Source organism: Cyrtonyx montezumae, unplaced genomic scaffold (assembly GCF_038088225.1).
Source record: "Cyrtonyx montezumae isolate F1298 unplaced genomic scaffold, pur_monq_1.0 scaffold_12, whole genome shotgun sequence".
Lineage (NCBI taxonomy): Eukaryota > Metazoa > Chordata > Aves > Galliformes > Odontophoridae > Cyrtonyx > Cyrtonyx montezumae.
In genome coordinates, this window is record NW_027071848.1 from 15000213 (window position 1) to 15012829 (window position 12617).

At 42.1% G+C, this 12617-nt stretch overlaps 1 protein-coding gene across 2 annotated transcripts in view; it reads right to left on the reverse strand.

Moving 5' to 3' along the window:
* MICU2 (mitochondrial calcium uptake 2) overlaps positions 1 to 12617 on the reverse strand; it is a 137239-nt gene that overhangs the window by 29410 nt on the left and 95212 nt on the right. For both annotated transcript variants that reach the window (XM_065730106.1, XM_065730107.1), the window contains exons 3-4: positions 2461 to 2492; positions 2274 to 2349 (exon numbers count right to left, since the gene is read on the reverse strand). In XM_065730106.1, coding sequence (XP_065586178.1) covers positions 2274 to 2349; positions 2461 to 2492 — 108 coding nt within the window. The remainder of the gene's footprint in view (positions 1 to 2273; positions 2350 to 2460; positions 2493 to 12617) is intronic.

Below are 12617 nucleotides of genomic sequence, written 5' to 3' on the forward strand. Positions count from 1 at the left end.
GCAGTAGAATTTGCTATCTTGCTCACAGTGTCCAGGACTTCTATAAATTCAAAATCAAACAATCAGAAACAGAGATCTTACCCCATTTTTTATGCTACACGCTTAAGATTAGATAGTAAATGGACAGAAATAAATAGGAGAGGAAAAAAAAATCAAGCAAACAGAGTGATGGACAGTGAACGAGTGGACAGAGTGTCTGCCTCTCAGCTGTTCTGCACAGGTACTGCTCATGGGAGACCTGCAAGGTGAAGATGCGGCGCTTCTGCTCGGCAGAGCAAGCATGTTCAACATTTTGCAGCAGGCTGATTACACTCAAATAATCAGAAATACGATTTCTTTTGACCTGTGGACTGATTTCCATGAAAATTCTTCATTTTATCTTGTAGTTCTATCACTACTTGCAGTGAACTGCCAACTTACCTAACCCGTCAAGTAAATTAGACAGTTCAGCAATTTTCACTGGGCAGCAATCATTGCAAAGTTACTCAAATTCTACATTTAAAGATGTGATGGAACATTAAAAAAAAATAGCAAAGCAAATATTGCTCACTTCCAAGTTAAAATATCACCCACTGTTGGATGACTCAGCAGACTTGCAGCCAAAAATTTTCATTTTGCATTTGCAAAATATTATTTTCTAAGATAAAACAAAGGCTTTCCTGTGCCTCCCTGGAAATCTCTACCCTCGGGCTTGACAGCAAATGCTGACAGGGCAATATTCTCATTACCAAAGAAATCATTAATGTACCACAAAAGACGGTGCACATTTCAAAACCGCCCACTAGAAGGCACAGTTCCCCAGCTTTACGTTTTACAAACTGGGCTGAGGGTGCTCCCTCTACTTGATGTTTAAATAAGAATTTGATGGTAGTTAAAATAATCTCAGTTAAACCAGGGAACAGGTGTAGATTCGTTATTTTGGTACTTGCAAAAGCAGTATTTAATACATATTTATAGCTTGTTAAATGCAGTTATAATGGAAGACAAAGGTGTCAATGTCATTACGGAGAGACTGTGACCAAAAACTGCATGTGTTGTAAAGACACAGGGATGATTGCAATCAACGTTTCTGCATCATCTCCAATTCCTACTAGATCCTGGAAGGGCAAAGTATGAGGACCCACAGAGCTAAATGAGAGGAGACTGGTGGTCCAGGATGGAAAAGACACATACCAGCAGCCCCAAGCAGCCAGCTGGCGTGCTGCAATGCCAGGAGGCTGTGCTGCTTCACTACCTTCTTGCCTTCCCTTGGCGGATTCCCGATTTTCACATGCAGAACGTGTTAGGGATTTGTGCTGTCAACCACTACAAAAAGAAAAGCCTTAAGAAAGCAGCAATAAGGAAACAATATCCAAGAATTAAAGGCTGGGAATCCCTTGTACCCTGTCCTGGGAAAGCACATAACAATTAGTAATTTAAAAAGACAGGAGGCAAATATTCAGAGTGAAGCAGCCTTCCCTAGGATTGGAAAGAATTGTTGAACTTGTTCAGAGAGGTGACAGGGCTGCTGACAGGGGATGCACACAGCCTCTGCACTACACAGACAGACAGAGCCATATCCACGGGGCAAGGAACGCGGGCTGACCTCTACCATGCAGTTTGTGAATAGACACTGCCAGTCCTTCTCATTAGTCTGGGGAGTTCAGTCTTTGTTACTGATGAAATGGTTAATTACTCATTTATTTGGTTTCCTTGATCCTCTTGTTTGTTTTCCCTCCCTTCAATTAATTTATGTTAATGAGGTGTTTATTTGGTGTTTTTAATTCCCTGTTGTTGCATGAACAATATCCCAGCCCTCAGCGCTTTCTCTTCATGCTGCCAGCTGTAAGGTGGAACTTCTGGGTGAGAAGAAACCCAAGCACACTGCCCTTCTGGGGTGACACTGAGCTCCCAAAGAAGGAGAAACAAATGCTACTGCCCCTAGAACCAGAGAGGACACTTTACATAATCAGATACATATTTTCTTTCTATTCTTTGATTTGTTTCACAATGAAACAGAAATTTATTAACAAGCCTTAAAAGTCCACTTTGTACTGAGGTCACCCTTTTAGACTCTTCTCTAAATCAGCTTTTTGATTTCTTCAGGAGGCTCTCAGCCCCCAGCCCTGCCTCCTGGCTCCTCCTCATGTAACTGAGATGTGCTTTGGTGGCAGCAGCTGGCGAGATGGGGATGAAGACAAATCTGTGGAATTGTCCTTAAACTCGATTTAATGCACACTGTCTGATGAGATAAAAAGAAGATGTGTTTCTTGGTTTCAAGAGCATCTCGTTACCTTTATCACCAAGCTCTCTAAAAAAGGTCGGTCCTGGTTTAGCTTTTGTAACACACAGCAATGCAGCATCCACCTCCTTTAAAGGCATAAACAAGAAAACACAAAACCAGTTTAGAAGAAGCCTTTTTGGTTGAGTAACAAAAAGAATGCAAGTTCTTTTGAAGAACGAAAGGAACATTTTGCTTACCTTTTTTGTCAGTTTCTTGGCTGAGCTTTTACCTACAATAAAAAAAAAATCATCATAATTCAATAACAAAGTCTGACTTTAAACTTTGATCAGGTTCTGTGGCATTTCTTCAGATTTTTATGGGAAAGTGGTAAGTAATACGAAACAGAATATTTTGCAGCAGGCAGTTTGTTTCTAATTTCCACAGTGATCGAGAAAGGACAACTTCAAAATAATACGAGCAGGCTGTTCAAATGCTCTTCAACCTCAGTGAAATCACAAACCACCTCGGTATCTATGACTAATTCATGGGTGTGATTTTGCATTCTGTGGACTACCAATGCAGTACAGATTCTGAAGTAAGATTATACAGTATGAAACAATTGTATTATTTACAAAAGGACATGCATGCACACATAAAAAGTCTCCTGGTGCAGGCTGAGTATTCAAATGCTAAGAAATACCAGAAAAAAAGTCAGAAAAAAGTTGATGTTACAAAGCAGAAGTAAGTTGAACAACTCTTCTTCCTGAAACAATGCAGGGATGAAACCATACAGCCTCTTAACTTCAGTTTTCCCAGAGAGCTGTGGTGCCCCATCCCTGGAGGAGCTCAAGGCCAGATTGGATGGGCCCGGGGCAGCCTGAGCTGCTGGGTGGCAGCCCACCCGTGGCAGGGGAGTGGGACTGGGTGGGCTGCAAAAGCCCTTCCAGCCCAAACCATTCTATGGTCTAAGACAAGTGTCTAATAGTAGCTTCAAGTCTGTACACTGAAGCAGAGACAGCACTGGTGCAGCACGAGGTCACCCCACCGTGCAATCACCTGGCTGCGTGTTACTGGTGGCATGTTTCAGCTGCCACATAAAGCCTGCAGCCTGGGCTACAGTGCTCCTTGGGCTCTCTCTGTCTCCTCAGCACTTCTCCTCATAAAGGTCCTAAAATCTTGTGTCCTTCACTCCTACTGCTCTCACCGCTCCCTTCCACCATCACCACTCCTCTGGACCCTGGCCAGCCGTTCCCTCCCGCTTTCTGATGCTGGGTAAGCACAAGCAGAGCTGCTTTGTTTGCTCTCAGGACCGATGCCACCAGACGCAGACTGAATTGCTGATTCACAGAATCATTAAGGCTGTAAAAGACCTCTAAGATCACCTAGTCCAACTGTCCACCCATCCCCACCATGCCCACTTAACCACGTTCCACAGTGCCACATCTCTACCTTTTCTGAACTCCAGGGACAGTGACTGCACCTCCTCCCTGGGCAGCCTGTGCCACTGCCTCACCACTCTTTCTGAGAAGAAATCTTTCCTAATGCATTCTGCCTGCTCCATGCTCAGGCTCCGGGCTGCTCCATGGGCCTCTTGAACCCACATGGTCCCCAGCACAGCGCTGCTTTTGGGAATGGGACACGATGAGGTAGCACAGAATCTTCCACCAAGCACATTTACAGGTCCACAACCCAGACAAAATGAGGCATGTCCTCACCAAAACTGCAAAGTTCTGTAAAAGTAGGAAAAGACACATTGAGCTGCAGGGCACGAGAACCCCACTTCTGGCATCAAATCAGGGAAGCTGCTGGAGCATCTCAACCAGCAACAGTTTGCTTTCAGTATGGGCAAGCCAGTTCCTTAGTTTCTGCTCCCCAAACTGGCAGTAATAGTTTTTTTTTTCCTGAAAAATTCCACTCCCCAGCCCCCAAATCAGCCTAAGGCAGACACCTGGCACATAACATTTCAACCCAAATGTTTAAGTTTGACAAAAGTTATAAGCAACTAAAATTAGGGTTTTATAACTGGAGTGTTGAGTGACCCCAGCAACAGGTGTTGCCAGCACCACCTGTCACTGCACATGAATACATTTTTGTACAGCGTGTGTAAATATATTTACACACGCACATATATAAAGCCACAAGGATAGATATCTCCTAGCTCAAAGGAAGCATGAAATCCTCTACTTTTGCTCATTTGAGATAAAATAAGTCAGGCTACAAACAGTTTGGGAGAGCAAGTAAAATCCCTGTGCCCAGCAGGGCTGAGCGCTGAGCGGGGCCATGTAACGCTGCCTTTAATGAAAGGCTGGTTAGCAAAGGCTGTGATTCAGAGCTCAGCTTTGAAATGTCATCTCCTCTGTACAGCAAATTTCAGCATGGAATTAAATTGCACCATGGCAGCTCTTTTGTCTCTGGGAGCCCCACATGGCAAGAAGCCCTGCAAGAGGGAATGAGTCAGGCTATAGATCCATGAAAGAAAAAAGAGAAAAATCACCCTGCCATGTTTTTTGCTGAAAACGCTCCTTGCTGTTGTTACTGTTTTGAAGCCAACCACAAAATCTTATCTGGTTTGCAGCAACTTTGCTCATTCCACTCTCCTGGTGGACCACAAAACATCACTCTAGGAGGCAGTCAGTACCTACTGTCAGCTTCCAGGAGGATAAGGAAGGAGACATGCTGAACTCTGCAAGCTGGAATGGGTAATTGATGAGAGGAATGGAGGGAGCACTGGTAGCTGCAGCTGAGACACTATTTGGCCAAGTTTGTGAAGCTTGGTTATGTCTGTGCTTCTCCTCTGTGCTGCACTTGGCACAATAACTGAAACACTTCAGCTATTCAGTTTTAGGGAATATGTCTTCAATAAGGATAACTCCACTTTGGTAAAAATTAGGAAAGTGGAGGAAAATACATTGTAGATGTGTGGGCCCTCCTTTCATCATCCAGCAGTCACAAATGCAATTGTCAGCTCACACAAAGACCTGTGGCAGCTGACAATGCCTCCTCTCCTGCGTTCAGCTATGGCCTCCCTCCAGTGGAAGGTGAAGAAGTTGACCTGTTAGCCGAGCTGTTTTGGAGCTGAAAAGACAGTAGCAGCAATGATATGGAGGTGCTCGTGCTACCACTGGCTGGGCAATCTTGGCCTGGGGAAATGGGCTGACAGAGGAGATGCAGCTTTGGATGAGTGACAGAAGAGAAGGAGGAAGAGGTTAAAGAGAAGGAGGAAGAGAAAGAGAAGGAGAACAGATTCACCCTAGAATGTGTTTAAGGGGCAGCTACTACAACACAAAAGTCGTAAGGGCAGAAGGAAATGGGACAGACAGAGATAACTTAAGACATTTTTTTTCTTTGCTAAGTAGCTGATACAGCAGATTAGGAAATGGGGAGTCATTTTTTTTTGTTTAGCAGTGCTCAAATGGAATTGAAAATCACAATTTCTTATAATCCAGGCAAATGAAAATGGCAAGCAGATGTCTGCAAGCACATGTGCTAGCACACCAGCAATTCTCAGAAAAAAAACCCTGCAGCTGACATTTAGGGCACTGGTGGTATTTTTCATATTGCTGTTTGTGTGAAGTATTAGAATACAATCTTACAATAACATTATAATTTAAACTAAAGAATGAGTTTCCTCTAATAATTACTTGCATTTTTCTGAGAATTACATCCAGTTATATCCTGTGTTGGTACTGTCACCACATATCATCTGAGAAGGTTCAAATCTCTGCTTTCACTTGGAAACATTACCTACTTTAATTGTAGCATTCGTAATATTCCTTGAATACTGATTTAGCTCGCCCTTTCCATTTATTCCCTTCCTAACAATGAAGTCCCTTTAGAAGGCCAACAAGGAAAGCTCTGTTAATATCGCTCACTCACATATCAAATGTGCAGCCCTCTGAGGAACAACATCTTTTAAGGCCTTGTCTACAGTAATTAGGAGGAGGTGGTTAATTCTTCTTTGCAAGGAATGCACTGTGAAGGTAGGAATGGTTTTCTTAGCCAGTTCAGACACTGAAAAAATGCCTCTTGGTCTCTAAGTTAGATCTTGGTGCTGCCATTCTTGACCCATGACTACAAACATACCAGGCTCTCAGTCTCTCTCTGAGGAATATACACAAGGATCTAATTATCAGGAACTATTTCATGTAATACATAAGAGATCTGTATGATGCACTTGGTCTGCCAAGACCACGATGGAATTCTGGCTTGAAGTCCAAGAAACATTTTCACAGGTCTCTACCTATCTTACAGATGCCATCGGCCCACTTTCACTATCTGCAGTGGATCCATAAAATAATCACAAGGTACAGACACGTTCTGTACAGAAGAAAAGCTATTCCAGCTTTTTAAGTTGACGAACATCAACTCTACTTGCAAGTTGACAAATGCCATGCTGTTAGCCAAGAAAGTTAGCTGACAACTGTAATTAAGAAAACACTTCCAAGAGCAACAATTTCAACTTTAATTTGCCCTCAGCAAGCCTGAGTATTTTGTCACATACATTCCTTAACTATTGAAGAGTTTCTATCAACTCTCAATTTTTCACACTGTGATGCAAAAGGAACCTGATGCTGATGTTAGGATTAACGTGAGGGAAGGGGCGAACTAAACAAGTACCCACTTGCACTCCCTAACAGCCATTTACACCCAACCCATACAGCCGAGGAAGAGCTTGGATCTCACAAAAGACGTTCAGAGCCAAATAATCAAAGAAATCACCAAGATCCATCGTTATAACAACAAGCAAATGCCAAAGCAAAAGTATAGAGAGATTACTATCACCTGTGATGGTAGAGAAAGCAGAACTGTGTATGTCTGCAAGATCGATCTATTTTTCTAACATGGAAATGAAAATTAATTTTAAAATGAAGTATTTCTCCACAGACTTAACTTCAAATTAGAACAATATAAAATAGGGAACTTTGCATAGGGTTATAACACATTCCTGTCCATTTCATCAGCAAAGTCACCAAGAAGGTTTGTCCAGGATCTCTCTTCAGCTCAACCTCAGATAGTCACAGTGATATCCAAGCACAATTGTCCTCAGATTTGTTTTTTTTTTATTATTTAGGCAGCAACTGATGCTAGCTTTGCGGGAGCTTGACAAGTTCAAAGTCATACTGGGGAATGAGGAAGTTATGTTTTTTTCCTGGAAAAAAATATGAGGATAATTCAACCCAACTCCAATTCTGCAAAATGATGGGTAGAAGGATCTTAGGAAGATGGGCAGCTAAGCTGTTTAAATTAGCCCAGGATACAAGATCACTGAAATTCAGTAGTTTGTACTGATGATTTTCCAGCGCTTATACATTTTTGAACACGATAGTGGACAGGTAATTTATGTCAGCAAGTTCTCCTCTGGTTGCCCTGCTTCCTTACATTCTCAGTTCTTTAAAGGAAAGAGCTTACCATTAATGAGACCATGAATGTAAGGGGCTCAACTGACACAAGCAATTACTTCTTTAAAGTTTCCTTGTGAAATATTGGTCACAGAGAGAAATCAAGAATAGCTGAAAAAATGGAAACCTTCTGAAGGCACAGACCAAGCAGTCAAATTCCCACTATAACTACTGGCAAACCAATATCTGAATAATAAATGAGAGCACTATTTAAATGAATTAAGAAACCACTCCAGTAGAAAGCTTTTACTGAATTACTGCATTGCTCCATTGAACTATAATTGATATAAGTCATTTCAATCACATGAATTAGTGTATCAAACCACCTGAAATAAAAACGAAGTATGCTCAGTGGAGAAGTAAATTTACAATAATAGAAGCTTCTAATGTGCTTTACAAAACAAGCTCTGCATCTTTTGGAAACAGGCTTTGCATCTGTCCTTCTTTATTTAGAGCAATTGTTCCTCTGAGGAAGTGAGGAATACACAGTGCTGGGCACGGGCCAGCACTGGCAGGTCTCCATTTCAGAGGAGTGCCTGCACCAGACCCAGCCGATGTGGGAAGGTTTCTTCATGAGTAAGGCAGCCTGGGGTAGCAGGGGTGGGAAATGACGTGGGGAGGAAACTTGAAAGGATGACACAGTCTTTTTGGAAATTGAAATGGACTGAAAATTTTGCATAAGCCAGTTTTCAAATGCTGTTAAAGAGACAGTGGCATATAGTTCCTGACATTACCAGGAATTCCAAAATAACCCACAGCACTGAGTGAAGAGCATGAAGCCAAGCAGAGCACGAAAGTGGCCGCTGAGCAGCTACCTGAGGTTGCTCACTGGATTGGTCCTGAGGCCAGGACTGGAGACAGCATCCGTAGAAAAAAACACATGTGAGATGCAAGTCTCCAAACTCCCAAATGAGCCTCCCACGCTCGGCTGCTTTGGCTTCATTTAGCCGGCTAAAAATTAGATGCCTAAATCTATGGTGCTTTGCTGTATACGATGGTGTATGTAGAAAAGGGTTTATAATTAGCTTCAAAATCTGCTGCTTCTATTTCAGATATGAAGAACAGCTCGTATGTTCAAAAGCTTGTCTAATTTTTCCAACTTAGAGCAGCTGGTCTAATAAAAGATAGTATCTCTGTCTACAAACAGAGATACAAACCTCATCCTGACTCCAGGCTCCCTTTATAGTCAAGGGAGAACAGACACAACAAAAGAGCTACGTATTCCACATCCAGATTGGTGTCTACCGCAGGCTCTGAACCTACCTGTTTCCTTCCATTAACTTTTAAGAGATCCTACAGCCACTTGCTCTGACTTGACATTCACTTTTATATATCTAAACTGTATAGACGAATCCTCCTGCACGCAACCAGAAAATTCAAACCCTGATTGCTTTTTGTATTTATTTGTGATGCATTGTTTTCACTCTCCAGCCTGATGTCAGTAGTACTAAAGGCAGGAATTCTCTGTCCTATTAACAACTTTACCAAATGCAAAAGGTAAAGTAGATTACAGTAAAGGACACACAGTGAGTTGCATAATTAGAGCAATAAATTATTACAGAGGATAATTTCTGAAAGAAGCTGTATCCATGATGGGTGTTTCAGAGACAACATGATGAGAGAATGGCTCTTGCCAACCTATGGAGAATATTATACTCTTGGGATGGCATCTCCTGAACCTGCACAAACATGCACCACGATGAGCAGGCAGGCAGAACCTCAGCTCAGAGAAAGCTCCCCGAGGTGGTGGCCACACTCATCTAGCAAAGTGAGCAGACTGAAGCTAGACTAAGAAGAAGAATTTGAGAAGAATTTGAATTCACTAACTTTGTGCCTGCCACCAAATAGACAGGAGATGGCTTCTGCAGCACAGTTCGTGCTTTATGTTGTCACTATTCCCTACTGCTAAAAAACACCACTTTTTGAAGTATTGTAGTGCTGGATCACATGCTAGGTTAAGGTACTAACAACAGATGAAGAGAAACTATTAGGACAGCCTAGTAGCACTAGAGTTTTAATTCTGTTCCTCTAGAAAATAGTCAGGTTTCCTGGCCTAAGGGCTCTAAAATCTCCTTGAAGGCTAGATAGAGGAGTGTAACAAAAATGAAGGAAGAGGTAAGAAACATACAGTAAGAACAGCACCAATGAAATGACACAATTAAAAATGTAACTGCATGACCAAGTTGAACAAATTGCTTCTCAGCTGTAAACAGAGATTAATTTGGATTCAAAATGAAAATGTGTGCACATCAATCATCCCACAGTCAAAACGAATGAAGAAAAGGTCAGTGCCTTAGCAGCACCAGAAGTTTATTTTAATAATTTCCCTATATAAGATTTGATTTACGCTTATGTGCTCAATGTTTAGCTGCTGTCACTACTACAGCAGCTATCCCAGTTGTGTCTTATTCAACTACTTCCTCTGCAATTTGTACTGTTCCACGTGTCTGAAGATCTCTCCTACTGTGAACAGCTGTCACTTCTCACATGCATTTTGCAAAGTGTACTAAATAAGTACAGTTAAAGACGAGAATATAAAGAACACTGGCAAACATAACTGAGGTGCCAGGTGAGGAATTCATCCTTTGCGTGGGAATTTATCACTAACATAAAGCTACCTTACTAATCAATCCTGGAATAAGGGCAAAGAGGATCAAAGAAACATAGAATCATAGAATGGCTTGCATTGTGTCAATGGTTTACGGGCAGGTTCGGCCCGGTTCCGTGACAATTGGTGTGGGGGACCCACGGACCCACGCCCCAGGATAGGGGAAGGGGGAAAGGGAAAAGGGAGATGGGCCTAGAAACAAAACAGCGGCAACGATCTGAGGAGGAAAGCTAATTTACTAAAGAAGATATTGGAAAGCAAAGTAACACAATATAATACAATATAATTGGAATTAAAGCTAATAAATCAAATAAAAAGAGCAAGAGAGAGTGTCCAACAAACCAAAGGCCTTACGCTAACGCTGAAGGTGGATGGCAGCGAGCACCCACTGCTGAGTCCATCCCAAAGGAAAGAGAGCGTCCCGTGACCGCAGACAGTTTTTATCTTTCCCTCTGAGCGTAAACACGTAAGAACGCAAAGCATCGCAAAGTCCTCTGGGGAATGGAGTTCTTCTTCTCTTCTGAGACAGGTACACCCAGAACTATCGTTGATCCACGGATCCCGAGCATTAACTCTTTAACTCTTAATACACCACTTGATGTTATGATGTGGAATACCAATGCCAAAAATCATAAAATCATGACACGTTGGAAGGGATCCCATGGATCATCAAGTTCCAAAACCCTGCCACAGGCAGGGCCACCAACCTCCAGATCTGGTACTAGTCCAGGTTGCCCAGCGCCCCATCCAACATGGTCTTGAACACCTCCAGGAATGGGGCACCCACATCCTCTCTGGGGAGCCTGTGTCAGCACCTTACCACTCCCCTGCAAAGAACTTCCCCTTGACATCCAATCTAAACCTTCCCTCCATGAGCTTAAAATCATTTCCCCTTGTCTTATCACTGTCTATGCTAGAGGGCATGTGCCAGAGAAGGGTAAGTGGTTCAACTGCAGTAGGGAATCAAACTGCAGTTCTTTACTATGAGCAATAAACCCTCCTTTTCTTGGTCTTTTTTCCTTTTCGCCTTCTAGCTTAATATATAATTTATACTCTAAGCAGGAAATGCAAATCATATCAAACTGTGCCAAATTACATGAAATAACTACCATTTATTTACTGCACTCTAATGTAACAAACACTCCCAACACAGAAGAATGACAGATAAAGAGGCCAGAAACAACCATGTGGGTCACCTACTTTGTCCTAGTGCTCCCAAGAGACTGCTGCTCATACATTACCTCATCAGTTTATGCATACACTGATACATGGTCACACATTTGAAACACTGAACTGTAGTTCAGGTTTCAAAAGCCAATAGTGACATTAATTTTTCTTAAACTTACTCATCCAAGGACAAACTTTAGGGTAACATTGTGAATGATTACTTCTAGTGGAATGGAAAAAAAGGAAATAATATAAGTTAAAATTTGAAATGAAAGCATTCTGTGAAAAATGTGAAGTTGTTCAGGGTATCAGCGTGGAAAATGTAGTGATGTTACCGTGATCCCATTCAGATGGAGGGCATTCACAGTGCCCGTGTCCAAGCAGTATACAGCTGACATATTGGTGCATCAAGCCCACTTAAATTACTGCAATGGGTAAGTAACTGGGAGCACTGACATTTCACATAAATTGAGTGGGTTCTCAAGAGTCCTGTAAATATAAAATGCTATGTAGATACGGTTTACATGGTAGCTCACTTTTTTTTCCCATTCACCCTATGACATGTTAAATTATTTATACCATCATTAATGCTTTCTTTTTTGCTAAAACAATATTTTTCTTTTACAGATTCTTCTACTACAGCAACATGCACTAAGATTTCTCAGAACTACTGCAAAAAATGTTCCAAGGGGTGATGGCTGATTGGTAATGTGCAATGAAACGCTGTCAGAAGCATCAGTTTGGAAAACTTCCTCTTGTCACACCCTAGCAATTCCTAGTCAGATGTTTGGGGGGAAAAAATAAACAGTCATTCCCAATTTGGAAAACTCATCAACAAGATACAAAATTTTTATTGCTGCACTGTTGCAATGATGCTGGTGATCTTCACTACTGTTCCATTTTGCTACTGCCTTGTCCTTCTATCAAACACAGACTTTGACTCCTTTAGGGCTGCCTACATCCTTCACAGGTTATATGCATTCTTCCCAGCATCTTACAGTTCTTCTCTGTTTGACAGTGGTAAGAAACTCCACAGCACACAGCACAAATATCACCTTTTTGGTGACTGCAAGAGGGTCAGAGGAGTTTGGGGAAGGACCCATGTTGTGAAGTTCCCCTGTGGTTAAGGGAAACTGCACACCAATCTCTCCAGCAAAAAGGAAGAAAATTTGGTAGGAGTGGTTGACAGACCAGGTGATTCTGTTGCTGTTCAGCTGGTAGGTTCCATGTGGAGGTTTAA